The sequence below is a fragment of the Acanthochromis polyacanthus genome, chromosome 8, assembly GCF_021347895.1.
Source record: "Acanthochromis polyacanthus isolate Apoly-LR-REF ecotype Palm Island chromosome 8, KAUST_Apoly_ChrSc, whole genome shotgun sequence".
Lineage (NCBI taxonomy): Eukaryota > Metazoa > Chordata > Actinopteri > Pomacentridae > Acanthochromis > Acanthochromis polyacanthus.
Window position 1 is genome coordinate 28,269,076 of NC_067120.1, and position 17,307 is coordinate 28,286,382.

At 39.5% G+C, this 17,307-nt stretch overlaps 1 protein-coding gene across 1 annotated transcript in view; it reads left to right on the forward strand.

Moving 5' to 3' along the window:
• Positions 1 to 1,772: 1,772 nt before the first annotated feature.
• The window catches only part of itga11b (integrin, alpha 11b), an 87,990-nt gene continuing 72,455 nt past the window's right edge, over positions 1,773 to 17,307 (forward strand). Inside the window, exons 1-3 of the mRNA XM_051952154.1 lie at positions 1,773 to 2,010; positions 9,314 to 9,425; positions 16,802 to 16,911. Of these exons, the coding sequence (XP_051808114.1) occupies positions 1,773 to 2,010; positions 9,314 to 9,425; positions 16,802 to 16,911 (460 nt within the window). The remainder of the gene's footprint in view (positions 2,011 to 9,313; positions 9,426 to 16,801; positions 16,912 to 17,307) is intronic.

Genomic DNA, 17,307 nt, shown 5'->3' on the forward strand with positions numbered 1-17,307 from the left:
AACTCTGCCTTTAAATCAGGGGACAGGGCTCTGTACAGCACAGCTAGATCTGACCTCAGGAGAGGCATCAGAGTGGCGAAGGAGGAGTACAAGAGGAAGGTGGAATCAGGCCTCGAAAACAGTGACTTACGGCGGATGTGGCAAGGGATCCAGCAGCTGACGAAGTACAAAGGCAAGTCCCTGGCAGCGGCCAACACAAAGGCCTCATTAGGGGATGAACTTAACAGCTTCTTTGCCCGCTTCGAGACACCAAGATCAGCCACTCCGCTGGTGCCTTGTCGACCCTCCAGCCCCCAGTCTCTTGCCCTCCAGGAACATCAGGTGAGGCATGCTCTGAAGGCAGTATATTCAAGGAAAGCTGTCGGACCTGACGGCATTTTTGGAATTGTGCTTCGTGCCTGTGCAGACCAGCTAGCAGGAGTTCTGACAGGGATCTTCAACTCATCCCTGTCACTGGCTGAAGTACCGCCCTGTCTAAAGCTACTATCATCCCAGTGCTCAAGACCACAGCCATTAAAGACCTCAATGACTACAGACCAGTGGCACTGACATCTGTGGTGATGAAGTGCTTTGAAAGGCTTGTTCTCCAGCACCTTAAAGCCTGTCTCCCCTGGACCTTAGACCCACATCAGTTTGCCTATAGGACAAACCGGTCCATGGAGGATGTCATCACCACAGCTCTTCACACAGCCCTGAGCCACCTAGAGTAGGGCTCCAGACTAACTTTTTTTTCTAGGAGCACAGTGGCCCCTAACTTAAAATTTTAGGAGCGCAAGCAGAAAATTTAGGGGTGCACACCAAAATCGACTTGCAAAGTAAATATTCACATTTCCTCTCATTTTCACTGTATTACTGATAAATACTTGCACAATAAATGCAGAAACTGTTTTCAATTCACAATGTATTGTGCAGCAGTTGACACAACATAACAAGAAAAGCACTTAGAGAGCGCAGTACTCCACCAAGGCTGCTCAGTTGATGTATAATTTCCAACGGATGAAATCTGTAATAAAAATGACCTTTTGCTGAGTACAGGCATGTGTTATGCATGTGCACGTTATGTATTTATACCGAATCACCTGTAAATTCATAAATTTTGGCAAGCCTTTGTTTTGCTAGTGTTAAAATAACCGTTCCTTCAAGCTTTTATTTTGAAGGCGTATTTTTAATCCAACAGACTTTTATGTTGTGACCATTTCAGTGGCACAGGAAGTGTTTCTCTAAGAAGAGGTTTCTTGACATGACAAAAACGCTGCAGAAAAGTCCGAAAATCCATGTAAAGATGAAAGAAAACGGTTCCACGCTTTTGCTGTCTAGCAAAGGATGTGTCTAAACTTAGAAGCAGCTGGAATGGAGACAAGAAAGGAGGGAAGGACAGAAAGGTGAATTTGTGTTCAAAATAAGGCTGAACGTAAATAAAGGCTTTGTGAAACATCAGGAGCTTCACCGTCATTCGCCCCCTGCTCTCACACACATTGGCCCACCTTCTTCTTCATTGGTGTTCGTCTCCTTTCTTCTTCTTCTGTTGGTGTTAATATTGGTTGGTAAACCAGCTCATTTACACATGACTGTGTACTGGGCTGAAGTGTGGAGCAGAAGTTTGTCGGCAACAAAAAATATTCAATAGTAATTTAAAAAATCGGCAAATTTACTGGTCGCACGTGCGCGAGTAGATGAAAAATTTACTCGCACTCGCTCAAATTTTGGTTGCAAAATGCGACCATTTAGTCGCAGTCTGGAGCCCTGTAGAGCTCCCAGGAACCATCGTCAGGATGCTGTTTGTCGACTGCAGCTCAGCGTTCAACACCATCAGCCCTGACACGGTGGTGGAGAAGCTTGCGGACCTGGACTTGGACCCCTTGATGTGCTCCTGGATCAAGAACTTCTTGACTAACCAACCACAGGTTGTGAAGGTGGGTCAGCTCTACTCATCCACCCTGACATTCAGCACTGGTTCCCCCCAGGGCTGTGTGCTGAGCCGCCTCCTGTACGCCCTCTACACGTTTGACTGTACACCCATTCCCCCCCTTGAACACCATCATTAAGTTCGCTGATGACACCACTGTGGTTGACCTCATCTCGGGGGGTGATGAAACGGCGTACAGGGAGGAAATACAGGAGCTGGCAGGGTGGTGTTTCAGAAACAACCTGTAGCTGAACACCAAGAAGACCAAAGAGATAGTTATTGATTTCAGGAGGCATAATGTCCATGCACCACTATCTATCAACAGGGTTTGTGTGGAGAGAGTGGCCTCCTTCAAGTTCCTGGGGACTCATTTATCTGAGAACCTCACCTGGACAGTCAAAACAGCAGCACTAGTTAAAAAGTCACAGCAGAGACTTCACTTCCTCAGAGTGCTGAAGAGGAACCACCTGAAGGAGAGACTGCAGGTGTCCTTCTATCGGGTCACCATAGAGTCTGTGCTGACCTACTGTGTGACTGTCTGGTTTGCAGCCTGCTCCGCTGCAGACAGGAACGTTCTGCAGAGGGTTATCAGGACAGCAGAGAAAATCATCGGCTGCCCTCTGCCCCCTCTGGAGAACATCACAACCTCCCGCTGCATCAACAGAGCAAAAAAGATCTGGGCATACAGCACACACCCTGGCCAGAAGCTGTTTAGCCTGCTGCCATCAGGGAAGAGACTGAGATCCTCAAAATGCAGGACAAACAGGCTTAGGAACAGTTTCTTCCCAGACTCCTAAACTCCAAACACCTGTCTACCTGAATGCACAATATCACTCTGCTGCTTTCATGCAATTTCCCATATGTGCAATTTCCAGACATATTTATTCTATTTACTGACTCTTATTCCATCTCATTTACCACTCATATTGTATATATCTGGCCTCCTCTGCAGTTGTTATTTTTAATATTAATATATTAATATATTTAATATAGGCACATTTGATTTTATTATTTAATGTTGACATTTTATCTCTTTTTGCTGTTTTCGTGCACCGTCCAGTGGAAGCTGTTTATAGTTGCGTTATACCATGTATGATGACAATAAAACCATTCTATTCTACTCTATTCTTTCCAGACTGACAAATGTCATTGCCTTTGCTTCACATCTGTTTGTGAATCTCTTTAGAACGTGGCATCATGTGCTGCTTTTTGAGACCCTCTAGTTACTTCACAATGCCAGACAGGTTCTATTTGGTGATGTTTAGATGCAACAAGCCTGGCTGTGACCAGATGTGGCTGTGGCTGGTGAAACCAAACCCAGTTGCTGAATGAATTTAGTAATTTGATGGGTTGGTAACAAAGGGCACAATTACTTTTTCACATAGGGCAAGATGGACTGGACAGCAGTTTTTCATCAATAAATGAAATCATCTACAGAAACTACATTTGTGTTTTCTTGGGTATCTGTACACAACATTGTATCTAAAAATAGTTTGACCTCATTAGAAAAGCATTTTTTTTGCAAAACATTCTCCCCACGTGGTCTATTTAAAGGTGCTAAAGCTTGAATATCACATCATATCACAAATAAACATTGCACATGGCAAAGAAATGATATACAATTGGGAATAGCTAGAACCTAAACTACCAGTTAAAAATCTGGACACATCTTCTCATTCAATGATTTTTATTTAATTGTTTTTTACAAATGCTGATCTGCGATATCAAATAGAAAATAACACACATAAATAAAAAGCACTGAAGGAGAAGGTATGTCCAAACTTTTGACCGGTAGTGTAGGTAATAAGTAAGACAATTATGACTCGCCAGTTTTTCTAAAGAAATTTGTCATATGCAAAACTGAGAGGTGAGACAATATTATACAGTCTGTGAGGGTTGTGACTTGTGAGTTGTGCTGAAGGATGAAGGATTACGTGGCAGTTGCCAGTATCAGACTGCAGTGATTCCAAGCCTTTTGGAGCCATCTGCCTGACACATTAAGGAAGTGACACAGACGCCATTTGGCAACAAGCTGTGTGATGACCTCTGCTCCTTAAATCACTCTCTCTCTTGACCTGATGAGACTTTTTCTGACTGCTACATCTCATCTGAACACTGTAAATTTTGCAAAAAAGCTCACAAAACTTTGCTTCAGCTTTGACAAAAATATCCTCCCTGTTGCTGCAGCTGGATGCTAATCTGTTTTCAATTTTGAGAGGAAATGAGATATATGCCACTCAAATTAACTCAAAAATGTGTTATCATTGCCAGTGAGGATCCAGATCAAGTAAATCGTTCAGTGGCTGCAAAAGCAGACTGTCAGACCTGGGCCTGGATCTTATATCACTGCTCTGGCACGTATCTGACTGTTTATTGCCAGCATCTCTGATAAATTGAGCTGCTTGTTGGCTAAGCTCTGGCAGGAGCCGATTACTCTTACTTGTAAGGAAACAAACACATCTAAAGACAGACAATTCCTTTCTTTTTCCAGTGTCTTTTGTTTTTGTCCTCAGCAGCCAAATTCCTCAGTGCTGCCTTTGCTGGCATACAATTGCACACAGCCTGCTGGATTTTCCGAGCTCTCTGCCGCTTTACACAGCTGGAAAGGACAAACTGGAACACACAGAGGAAATGCTTGAGCACAGGCAAAACTACAAGGTCAAAAGATCATGTTGAGGTCAAAGGGTAACAAGAGCTATCAAGACAGACATTTTATTCACATTTTAATCTCTATGGCCTTTGTGCTAGTTCAAATTTTATCACCCCTACATTAGATTGCATTGGATGTCAGAAAATTAATTGTAATTAATAACTTGACCTGAACTGACTCGAGGACACAGAAAACTTAGACACAAAATTAGATTACATGAGTTGAGACTGGCTTATGTCAAATGAGACAAAAGGAAGTTAGGTAGGATAATGACTCACTGGAAACTGACTCAAAATAAATTAGTCAAGCTAAAAAAAAAGAAATAAAATTGGGCAACTGAAATTGGAGAAAATGCTCTTTGGATCCAAGGACATATTCAGAATAGAAAGAAGACAGACTTGTACTTTCCTTAGTGATCACTAAGTCATAACTTCAAAAAAACAAAAAAACAAAAACAGAGCACACAGATCTGCAAAAATAAAAAAGCCTTTGTCTGCTCTTCTTGATTTTTCAATTTTTATTTTTGAGCCATCCCTTTGAAGATTTACAAGTGCACTTAGGATAGTTATTATGGTAAAAGGTCTACTTCCTGTTTAACACTAAACCTTAACAATCTTACCACCTTGCTTCACAGGTGGTATGAGGTTCTTTTGTCTCTGCTAAACATGATTACTGTTACTGTGGCCAAACAACTACCTCAGATTCATCTGTCCTGAACACATTATAATAAAATTTCTGGTTTTAGAGAAATCTGTCTCAGAGACTTGCTTTTCCATTCAGCTTTATGCTTTTGAGCTGAATTTTGGGGGACAACCAATCCTGGAAAATATAATCACATTGGGAAACTACTCACGCCAGGTGTTGACGCACTTTACTGAAGCAACATTTCCATTCTGCACCAAAATTACATGTAGTGACATCACCAAGTAACTGACAATTAAATTCTTTTCCAATTTGGTCATAGACTGTAGTTGATTTATTGATAATTTGTTGCACCTCACGGATTGAGGGTTTGCTGTAAACAGTGAGGAGGCTCTGTCCTCTGTGAAGTTTTAAAAAAAAGTTTGCTTTCAGCACCTCCATGCTTCTCACATGAGATAAGTTAGTTTGACTACTAGTGTCAGTGTATGTTTTTAATGGAATTACTATAGGTTTAAAGTATATCAAACTAAGAACTCAAGGCTGAAGCTGTTGAAGAATGCAGTAAGTGGGAACTGCAGCCAATGCCAAATGGGACAGCAACTTCATTACTTTAATTTCAATATTTTCATTTTTCTTTTCATTGAGAAAGTGGAGGAGAAATGGAATTTGCATTCCCTCTTGCAGGCCAGGAGTCCTTTTATTTCAGGATATCATTAGTTCATAAAGTGTAATTTACATTTTGTGGAAGAAAACCCTTTCCAATTAGCAGTGGGTTCCATTTGTAGGTGGATAATCTAGTAATAGAGTGATAATGGAATAACAGTTTGCAAAGAAGTGACCTAATCTGTGTTGTTGCTGTATTTGATTTTTGGCATCTTTCCTGCTCATGTGACTGGAGAAATTACTCACAAATTGTGTGGACTGGTTGTACACACGTGGACAAAATTGTTGGTACCCCTCAGTTAAAGAAGGAAAAACCCACAATTCTCACTGAAATCACTTGAAACTCACAAAAGTAACAATAAATAAAAATTTATTGAAAATTAAATAATCAAAATCAGCCATCACTTTTGAATTGTTGATTAACATAATTATTTAAAAAAACAAACTAATGAAATAGGGCTGGACAAAAATGATGGTACCCATAACTTAATATTTTGTTGCACAACCTTTTGAGGCAATCACTGCAATTAAACGATTTCTGTATTTGTCAATGAGCATTCTGCAGCTGTCAACAGGTATTTTGGCCCACTCCTCATGAGCAAACAGCTCCAGTTGTCTCAGGTTTGATGGGTGTCTTCTCCAAATGGCATGTTTCAGCTCCTTCCACATATGTTCAATGGGATTCAGATCTGGGCTCATAGAAGGCCACTTTAGAATAGTCCAACACTTTTCTCTCAGCCATTCTTGGGTGTTTTTGGCTGTGTGTTTTGGATCGTTGTCCTGTTGGAAGACCCATGACCTGCGACTGAGACCAAGCTTTCTGACACTAGGCAGCACATTTCTCTCCAGAATGCCTTGATAGTCTTCAGATTTCATCGTACCTTGCACACTTTCAAGACACCCTGTGCCAGATGCAGCAAAGCAGCCCCAAAACATTACTGAGCCTCCTCCATGTTTCACCGTAGGGACGGTGTTCTTTTCTTCGTATGCTTGGTTTTTGAGTCTATGAACATAGAGTTGATGTGCCTTACCAAAAAGCTCCAGTTTGGTCTCATCTGTCCAAAGGACATTCTCCCAGAAGCTTTGTGGCTTGTCAACATGCATTTTTGCAAATTCCAGTCACGCTTTTTTATGAGTTTTTTTCAGCAGTGGTGTCCTCCTTGGTCGTCTCCCATGAAGTCCACTTTGGCTCAAACAACGACGAATGGTGCGATCTGACACTGATGTACCTTGGCCTTGGAGTTCACCTTTAATTTCTTTGGAGGTTGCTCTGGGCTCTTTGGATACAATTCCAACGATCCGTCTCTTCAATTTGTCATCAATTTTCCTCTTGCGGCCACGTCCAGGGAGGTTGGCTACTGTCCCGTGGGTCTTAAACTTCTGAATAATATGAGCCACTGTTGTCACAGGAACTTCAAGCTGTTTAGAGATGGTCTTATAGCCTTTACCTTTAAGATGTTTGTCTATCATTTTTTTCGGATGTCCTGGGACAATTCTCTCCTTCGCTTTCTGTTGTCCATGTTCAGTGTGGTACACACCTTTTCACCAAACAGCAGGGTGACTACTTGTCTCCCTTTAAATAGGCAGACTGACTGATTATGAGTTTGGAAACACCTGTGATGTCAATTAAATGACACACCTGAGTTAATCATGTCACTCTGGTCAAATAGTTTTCAATCTTTTATAGAGGTACCATCATTTTTGTCCAGCCCTGTTTCATTAGTTTGTTTTTTTAAATAATTATGTTAATCAACAATTCAAAAGTAATGGCTGTTTTTGATTATTTAATTTTCAATAAATTTTTATTTATTGTTACTTTTGTGAGTTTCAAGTGATTTCAGTGAGAATTGTGGGTTTTTCCTTCTTTAACTGAGGGGTACCAACAATTTTGTCCACGTGTGTACTGGACAAGTCCTATCTCCCCAAAATTACTATGATTCTGAATTCTATTCTCAGTCACATTTTGAGGAAAATGTATTTTCTTCTGAATTATGACTGATTGTGACACATCTTAACCGCTGTTCTTTCTTGTGATCACGTATTACATGTGGCAGAACTTGTCACTCTGTTGAATTATCCCAGAGAATGAGGAGACACAATAAACAAGATTATGGTTGGGTTACCCTAACCATATTTTCCTATGACAGAACACTATTGGTGGCTAAAACCTAACCAAATAGTAAGTGAAAATATTACTTAAGTCTAATAGTAATAATCCTATGGGATAGTTTCCTGGGTGAAAGTCCTGTGTCTGACTTCAGAAGTGAGAGTCTCCCACTACATTATACGTCCTGCAAGTCACAGATAACTCTAAGTAAATTAAACAGGACTGAGGAACTGTCACTGCAGTGTTTCAAAAATCACTACCTACAGACTATCAGAAAGCCGTCATCAGAGATCCATTGTCCAGTGAATAATGAACTATTAACTACATATTACAAACTACTACTAACAAGATGTGATGCGCAAGGTGGAGACAGCTGTGCTCAATTACCTGTTGTGAAAAAGAAACAAGTAGCACAAGAGGAAAGCACAGAGGGAAGAGAAAGCAACCATAGCATACACACTAACAAACGTATGAAACAGTTTCAAATGAAAGTGAACACAAAGATGCAGATGGCTTGTGCATTAACAAATGTGCATGAGAAGGAGACAGAAAGAAGTAATGTCTGGTATGTACCTTTGACATCAGAGTGATTTGAGTTGGACTGTGAAGCACAGTGGGAAGACATGAGGCAGTGTGTTGTTGTTTTTTTTTTGAAAACCTAGCATATTTTAGAGTCCCAGGTAAGCCTTTTGCAACATTTCAGGACAACTATTTTGATAGTGCAAGCTAGTTTTGATAGCTAATTGCAAGGTTGGTGGTTTGATCGACCTTGGCATCAACAGTCTGGCGCTAAGTGTTGGTCTGAGCTCATCTTTTACTGTCAGGAGATGATGAGTTGCAAGTGAGCACTCCCAGCGGCAGGTGTCCCTGATCATTGTCCAATGAGCAATATCTGAACACACACACACTTCATTCACACCTGTGGAAAAAGGGAAAGGATGGAGAAGGAAAAGGAGAGGGAATAGGGAGAGAGAAGGCTGACCATAAGCAGAGGAGGTGAAGGGCATGACACACTGTGGCTGCAGCGACATGCAGCAATCTTTACTTCTTTTAGACCCTGGACTTGCTCACCTCTCACAACACTGGTTACCCAAAATTCTATGTTCTCTATAGCAAAGGTTTGGCCAGAAACAAAAGTTTCAGCTTCTCTCATCATTGAGCCACAAGTACAGAACATGTAGATTAATGACTGCTCAGTGTGAAGAATCCGGGCCAATTCTGGCATATTTGACTAATCAAGTGGTACGAACACAATTTTTGGGAGACAGGGTTAACTGTGCACTGGAATATTGTCAATCTTACCTTGCAAAGAAAAGTGAATAACAACAAATCTTCTGTGCTTCAGATCTTCAGCTCTGTTTCAACTTTGACATGAAGAACTTCAAAGTCTTCTTTGGTTCTAAGGAAGCCCAGTTTGGATACACAGTTCAGCAGCATGAAGCAGGAGGACGCCAGTGGTAAGAATCCCAGTTCAGTAATCTTGCACCAGGTCCAGAGACTGGTCTGTACCATTTTGGTTATGTTACAGAGACCACCAACAATATTCGAAACAGCCAAAAAATAAGCCACTTAGAGTTGTCTCATGTTCAAGTTGTATTTGTATTCAATGATAAATTTTAAAAAGTAAAAAACAATAAGCTGAAAAAACGCTGCTCAAATTGAAGTGAAGTTATTTTAATCAAGCTGAAAAAAGTAGTTTAAAGCAAATGGGTGGCCACCTGGGGTAAAGAACATGCGAACTTCAGGGTTTTTTATGTGTTTTAGTTGAGATGCATAGCTATCTAAAATGCTTTGAATATGGAGATTCCATTTGACCACTGTGTGAGATAATTGCATGCTGTGTTAGTATAAGGTAAATTTGAATAAGAAAATAGATCTCACACTTAATGACCAAATTAAACAAAATTAATATCAAGGATTTAATAGAAATTCAAATTGAAGTTTTGCACAGCATTTAGCAGCTCCAGGTAACAATATTTCAGAGTACATTCAGGTGAAGACGGTCTGGTTCTCTGCATGTCTGATTAAAGATTATAATTGTTGAAGGATTTATTGGACACTGTAGCCTATAAAAGGTTGCAAGTTTGTATGTTCTGGACAAGTGAGCTGAAAAAGTTTTAACTTGGAAAAGTCCAAGTTTCGAGAAAACTGGTTGCCCTACTGGCCATGCATCCATGGATGAATGGCCAGTATGGCAACCATGGAATCATCATGGAACTTGGACTTCTTATCTCCATGTTGAGATATCAAATCATATTAAGATGGCGCAGTTTTGTTCAGTATGTCTGATAACATTTGTATGGAGCAACTGGGCAATATTTATAGTCCATTCTGTTATATATAGGATTGGTAATGTAGCTGTGCTCCTATGGTATTTTAGACCATTACTCTATTTTTCCATGGAAACACTCATTGGTACTCCATCATTCTGCATAGAATGTTTGTATGGTCTCTCATCTTTCATCTTTATGTTTTCAACAAACTGTTGAACTCTCAATGAGACATGTTGAGATATGACAAGATACAACCAAGTAGGGAAATTTAAGATCAATTAGATAAAACTATATAGACATAAACATTTTAGAAATGATTTAACTTGAGAAAAAGGATCAAAATGGAATGTTGAGTGAGAGATACAGTTTTAAAAAAAACTTTACATAGATTTATAAAGACTATGTATATCATGACAGTCTTGAGTTTCCAATTACTCATATAACTCTGAGGGTTTTTTTTTTATGATAGATTCATTGAAATTCAGGAGACTTTGTCACAAAACACAATCATGCATTTGATTCTTTCATAGATTTGTACTCATGGAATTTTATTATCACAGCTAGACAACAAAAAAACTACAAAGCTTCCTTCCTATACTGCCCCCGAGTGTGTACTTCTAGGACTGGACTGGTAAACCATACTCAAGCCCACTAACACAGACTCCACTGACCTCATTGGTCCAATGTCCAATGTCCTGTTATGAAACATAATATATAAATGTGGTAAGGGATGGAGAGCAGAGACACAATACAAACTTTTTAAAAATATTTTTAATACTTATTTATTGGGCTGCACAGTGTCATAGTGGTTAGCACTTTCGCCTTGCAGCAAGAAGATCCCCGGTTCAAATCCCGGAGTGGGCCTGGGATCTTTCTGCATGGAGTTTGCATGTTCTCCCTGTGCATGCATGGGTTTTCTCCAGGCACTTCGGCTTCCTCCCACAGTCCAATAATATGCTGAGGTTAATTGATTGTTCTAAATTGCCCATAGGTGTGAATGTGAGTGTGATTGTTTGTCTGTATATGTAGCCCTGTGACAGACTGGCGACCTGTCCAGGGTGTCCCCTGCCTTCACCCGAGTCAGCTGGGATAGGCTCCAGCACCCTCCGCTACCCTATTGAGGATAAAGCAGTGTATAGAGAATGGATGGATGGATGCTCTTTTCTAAAATATTTTTCCAAGGAGCAGTTCTCTTAATGGCTTCACTATCACTGTGCACAGCAGTGGTGCCCCTTGCCAGTACTTTGTTGCCACACTACTATGAGCCACATGCCCCTCTTGAAAGTTTGCTCTGATGCCAACATTGACTTCTGTTGATAGAAAAATCAAAGAAATACAAGACTTGTAAAGCAAATCACAAAGGCAACAAACATTATTGAACAGACACCGTGTGCTGCATTAAAATCAGTTAATCATAAAGAGTTGGAAGTTTAAATAGTTGCACTTAGAACAATAAATCACACTGAATTATCCTGATCTGTCAAAAGGGGTTTAATTGGGTTTTATTAATTGACAAGTGGGTAGAAGCACAGGGAAACATTTTGACAGGGTACATTAAAGACACATATCTTAGTAACAAATTCATAACTTAGTTATGTATTTGGTTTCATTCTTATGTCAGTCTGTGGTTGCAGGTGGTTGCAGGTAACACTATGCAACATCCCCAGTTCTCTGTGTTGTTTTGTTTTTTAACTTTGCTTTTAAATCTAGAAACCTTTAAGCTATTATGAATACCCTGCAATCCTCCAGGATTACAAAATATCTCTCTTCCTTTCAAGTCTCACGTAAATAAGTGGAAAGTATTTGCATCTGTTTTACAACCAGCTTCTCTCTCTCGAGGCATAGTGACTTGGAAACTATGTGTTGCGGTTTCTAAATTCCCAGGCTCTATCTGGAAAACTCATCACTCTGCTCTCTTTCTCTTTCTCTCTCTCTGTGTATGATAGTATTAGGGTCTTTCTGTCAGTTTGTACTATTGCCGTGTTCCCATCGTCAGATTGTGAATATCGGTGATGTGTAATCTTGTTAGCCAACACTTTCTGTGGGTCCAGTTAAAATGATTGTGCAGGAATTATGTTTTTTATTCACTGAGCAAATATAATCTAAAATTTTTGCAAAACATTTTACAGGTGTTTAAATGGTAATATCAGGTGGACCAAAAGTGATTGCACTATTAGAAAACCATACTCACTATACCAAGACAGAGAAGCAGCTGTACCACAGATACAGAATGGCTAAATAAAGAAAACTAAAGAAAAGACTTCAGTCAGATAAAGTCCAATCAACAGGCTGTGTAGCACTGGCCTCAGTCATATCTTTGAACCACTTCTCTGATGTGGGAACATCTGAGGAGTTAAGGTATACCAGCATTTCACTGTGGAGGACTAGAAAGCAGTGTTACTTACTGCTGAACACACACACACACACAGACATAGACACACACACACACACACACACACACACACACACACACACACACACACACACACACACACACACACACACACACACACAGAGTTGTTTGTTTGATGTAGACAGGAGACACATTAGCAGACTGCAGGTTAGCACTCTATAGCATTTCGTCTGGTATGTGAGTCAGACCATTTCCCAGAACCAAAATCTAGACCACATGTGGTGGTGTTTACTCTGGTTAATAACTCCCTGCTTGCTGTGTGACACTGTGGCAGCAGAATCTGCATTTAACCTGATCACTACTGTTTCTGCTGTCAGACAATAGAAAAAGTATAAAATAGTGGCTGAAACATGGCCAATAAGAAAACATGGTAATTAGTTGTCCCATACAAACCACTTTTCAACATTCTGCTCTACACTGCCTAAATAATGATTTTAGAATGGCTGTGTTGTCTATTAGAATGTTGTAGTGGTTGTAAAATGACCAGTGAATACCAGAACACTGTTTTTCACATTTGTCTGCATGACTGGTGTAGTTCCCCTTGTAATTCTTTCACATGTGGTGCTGTAAGAGTCATATTAATAATAAAATTTCAGACTTCATGAAGATGAAGAGTTACAACTGAAAATCATTCAAAACAGTTGCAACAGTAATCGTGAGTGACTGAATGAGCCATAGTACTACTAATAATAGCTACAGTGACTATCCTCCTAAATTGATGCCATGGACAATGTACTACTTGCACAGTCTCGACGAGAACACATTTAGGGCATGTTAAAGAGAAAAGGCGAGCAACACAACCCCTTCAACAAAAACAAAATTGTTTCTGAAGAATGGCAGAACATCTCTCCAGAATTTTGGTGTACTTTTAGCCATGGAGTATTGAGTCTGTCAATCACAAAAAAGGTGGCTGTATGAAGCATTGAAAAAATGTTTTATTTTTTTTTAAACTGTGGGGCCTGTATTTTTTTCTATTATAAATCGAAAGTGTTATAATTTTAGCATACACGAAATTAGGAGGAAAGACATATACACCAATAAGCCACAACATTATGACAACTGACAGGGGAAGTGAATCACATCGATCATCTTGTTATAATGCAGTTGTTCAACGTCAGTCTGTTTTTTGCGGTGCACAACAATTTTGAAATTGCACTGGCCCATAGACTGTATATGCGCTAGCCGTTTGGACTCGGAAATACGGACTCCCGAGTACGGCAGAACGCATCGTTAGTGTGCAGTTGGAACACCGGCGTACTTGATCATGTAAAGTACTCGGCTCAACTACTCCGATTATTTTTACCAGCGATGTCAACCCTATGACCCGCGGGCCAACATCGGCCTGCCGGACAGTCCATTTCGGCCCGCGGAACGACTTCACAAAGGATAAAAATTACAACGACTTTAACTGTAAATTGTAAATTTGTAAAACTGTAAATTCAAAATAATTTCTAGACCTTGACAAGTTGCTTTGATCATAAAGTAAAATACTAGATTGTTCAGTTCCAGATGGCTGTGACAGAATATTTTGTGTTTTTTGTAGATAAACTGTGATCTGGCAGTTACAATGCATGTGTAAATGATGAACTGAGGCATAATAGGCTACTGTTGAAATGGAATTTGTTTTTCTGAAGAAATTCCAGGTTCATAACATTTTGTAAAAAGATAGTTCATTAAATGTGAACTTTTTCAGAATATTTTTTTTAAACTAAAACAAAGGGGGAAAGTTGAAGTTGTGGTTATTTCTAGGTTATTATGCTGTGATTTTACTGGTGGGGCCCACTGGAGATCAGATTGGGCTTTATGTGGTCCCTGGACATACTGCACACACTCTGTGAGTTTGATATTCCTGATCTTTGCTGTGAAAAAAATGATATCAACTAGCCCAGTTGTTTGTCTTGCCTTGTTTTTTTGTAGTATTCACTTTTGGCTTTAGCGGTTTGTTTAATTCTGAGTAGGTTTTGATTTAGTTTCATCCTTTTGTTAGTTTTTAATTTTATAGAAAATTTGGTCTTGGTCAATATGGACCAATATCTCTGAGGAATATTTCAAACACTTTGTTGAAAGTATGCCATGAAGAATTAAGGCAGTTCTGAAGTTGGTCCAACCTTTTGCTAGCAAGTCGTGCCTAATGAAGTGGCCAGAGAGTGTGTATATTTTAGGTATACTTTTAACTATATTTATATATAATTTTAATGAATGCTATTTAAAAATCACCCTGATGCAATTACTTAGCTACATGTTGCATATATATTTAACATATTTATCAACAGTATTATCTCAAATGTTTTTTTACTCTGTGCATTTTCAATTTTCAGTGAACCATGTCACACACATTTCCCTTTATTTTGTCATTCAACTTAGATCTAAATCAAGGACTGATAGTACCAACACCAGACAGACATTTATACCAATTTTTCTCTTAAATCATCATCAGGTGTCTCACTTGAAGCCCAGCAGGTCTTAGTGTGGGTGAAAGGCAAACCTACACACGTGGACAAAATTGTTGGTACCCCTCAGTTAAAGAAGGAAAAACCCACAATTCTCACTGAAATCACTTGAAACTCACAAAAGTAACAATAAATAAAAATTTATTGAAAATTAAATAATCAAAATCAGCCATCACTTTTGAATTGTTGATTAACATAATTATTTAAAAAAACAAACTAATGAAATAGGGCTGGACAAAAATGATGGTACCCATAACTTAATATTTTGTTGCACAACCTTTTGAGGCAATCACTGCAATTAAACGATTTCTGTATTTGTCAATGAGCGTTCTGCAGCTGTCAACAGGTATTTTGGCCCACTCCTCATGAGCAAACAGCTCCAGTTGTCTCAGGTTTGATGGGTGTCTTCTCCAAATGGCATGTTTCAGCTCCTTCCACATATGTTCAATGGGATTCAGATCTGAGCTCATAGAAGGCCACTTTAGAATAGTCCAACGCTTTTCTCTCAGCCATTCTTGGGTGTTTTTGGCTGTGTATTTTGGATCGTTGTCCTGTTGGAAGACCCATGACCTGCGACTGAGACCAAGCTTTCTGACACTAGGCAGCACATTTCTCTCCAGAATGCCTTGATAGTCTTCAGATTTCATCGTACCTTGCACACTTTCAAGACACCCTGTGCCAGATGCAGCAAAGCAGCCCCAAAACATTACTGAGCCTCCTCCATGTTTCACCGTAGGGACAGTGTTCTTTTCTTCGTATGCTTGGTTTTTGAGTCTATGAACATAGAGTTGATGTGCCTTACCAAAAAGCTCCAGTTTGGTCTCATCTGTCCAAAGGACATTCTCCCTGAAGCTTTGTGGCTTGTCAACATGCATTTTTGCAAATTCCAGTCTGGCTTTTTTATGAGTTTTTTTCAGCAGTGGTGTCCTCCTTGGTCGTCTCCCATGAAGTCCACTTTGGCTCAAACAACGACGAATGGTGCGATCTGACACTGATGTACCTTGGCCTTGGAGTTCACCTTTAATTTCTTTGGAGGTTGCTCTGGGCTCTTTGGATACAATTCCAACGATCCGTCTCTTCAATTTGTCATCAATTTTCCTCTTGCGGCCACGTCCAGGGAGGTTGGCTACTGTCCCGTGGGTCTTGAACTTCTGAATAATATGAGCCACTGTTGTCACAGGAACTTCAAGCTGTTTAGAGATGGTCTTATAGCCTTTACCTTTAAGATGTTTGTCTATCATTTTTTTTTCGGATGTCCTGGGACAATTCTCTCCTTCGCTTTCTGTTGTCCATGTTCATTGTGGTACACACCTTTTCACCAAACAGCAGGGTGACTACTTGTCTCCCTTTAAATAGGCAGACTGACTGATTATGAGTTTGGAAACACCTGTGATGTCAATTAAATGACACACCTGAGTTAATCATGTCACTCTGGTCAAATAGTTTTCAATCTTTTATAGAGGTACCATCATTTTTGTCCAGGCCTGTTTCATTAGTTTGTTTTTTTAAATAATTATGTTAATCAACAATTCAAAAGTAAGGGCTGTTTTTGATTATTTCATTTTCAATTAATTTTTATTTATTGTTACTTTTGTGAGTTTCAAGTGATTTCAGTGAGAATTGTGGGTTTTTCCTTCTTTAACTGAGGGGTACCAACAATTTTGTCCACGTGTGTATTACTATGTGTATGATTCCAGGTTGCTGGTTGGAGCTCCCTTTGAATCCACAGGAAATCAGCAGACTGGTGATGTGTACAGATGTCCACTGGATACCAGAAACTCTGTAAATTGCAGTCGACTGAATCTGGGTGAGCAACAATGCAGATATATTATGCATTTATCAAAGTCATGAGGTGTTTTTTTACGTAAAGCTGAAGAAGGGATGTAAACTTTTACAGAAATCAAAGTGAACAAGATATATCACATCTGCAGACAAAGAAAGACAGGTTGCAGATCTTGTCATGAAAACATACATTTTTAGAATTTTTGAAGTAATATTTCAGTTTTTGTGTGAGAATGTTTTTTCCTTGTGGTTAAAGGTTACATTTTCTTGGAAAATGTGGCAATATATTGTGCAGAAATTTAGTGTTTAAATGAAGACTTTTCCTTTAAAGCGAGATTTCATTATAGTTTACTAGACTTTGTCAAAGAACTACTTCTGTTATTAAATGGAATATAAGAATATGATGTAACTACATTTTTTA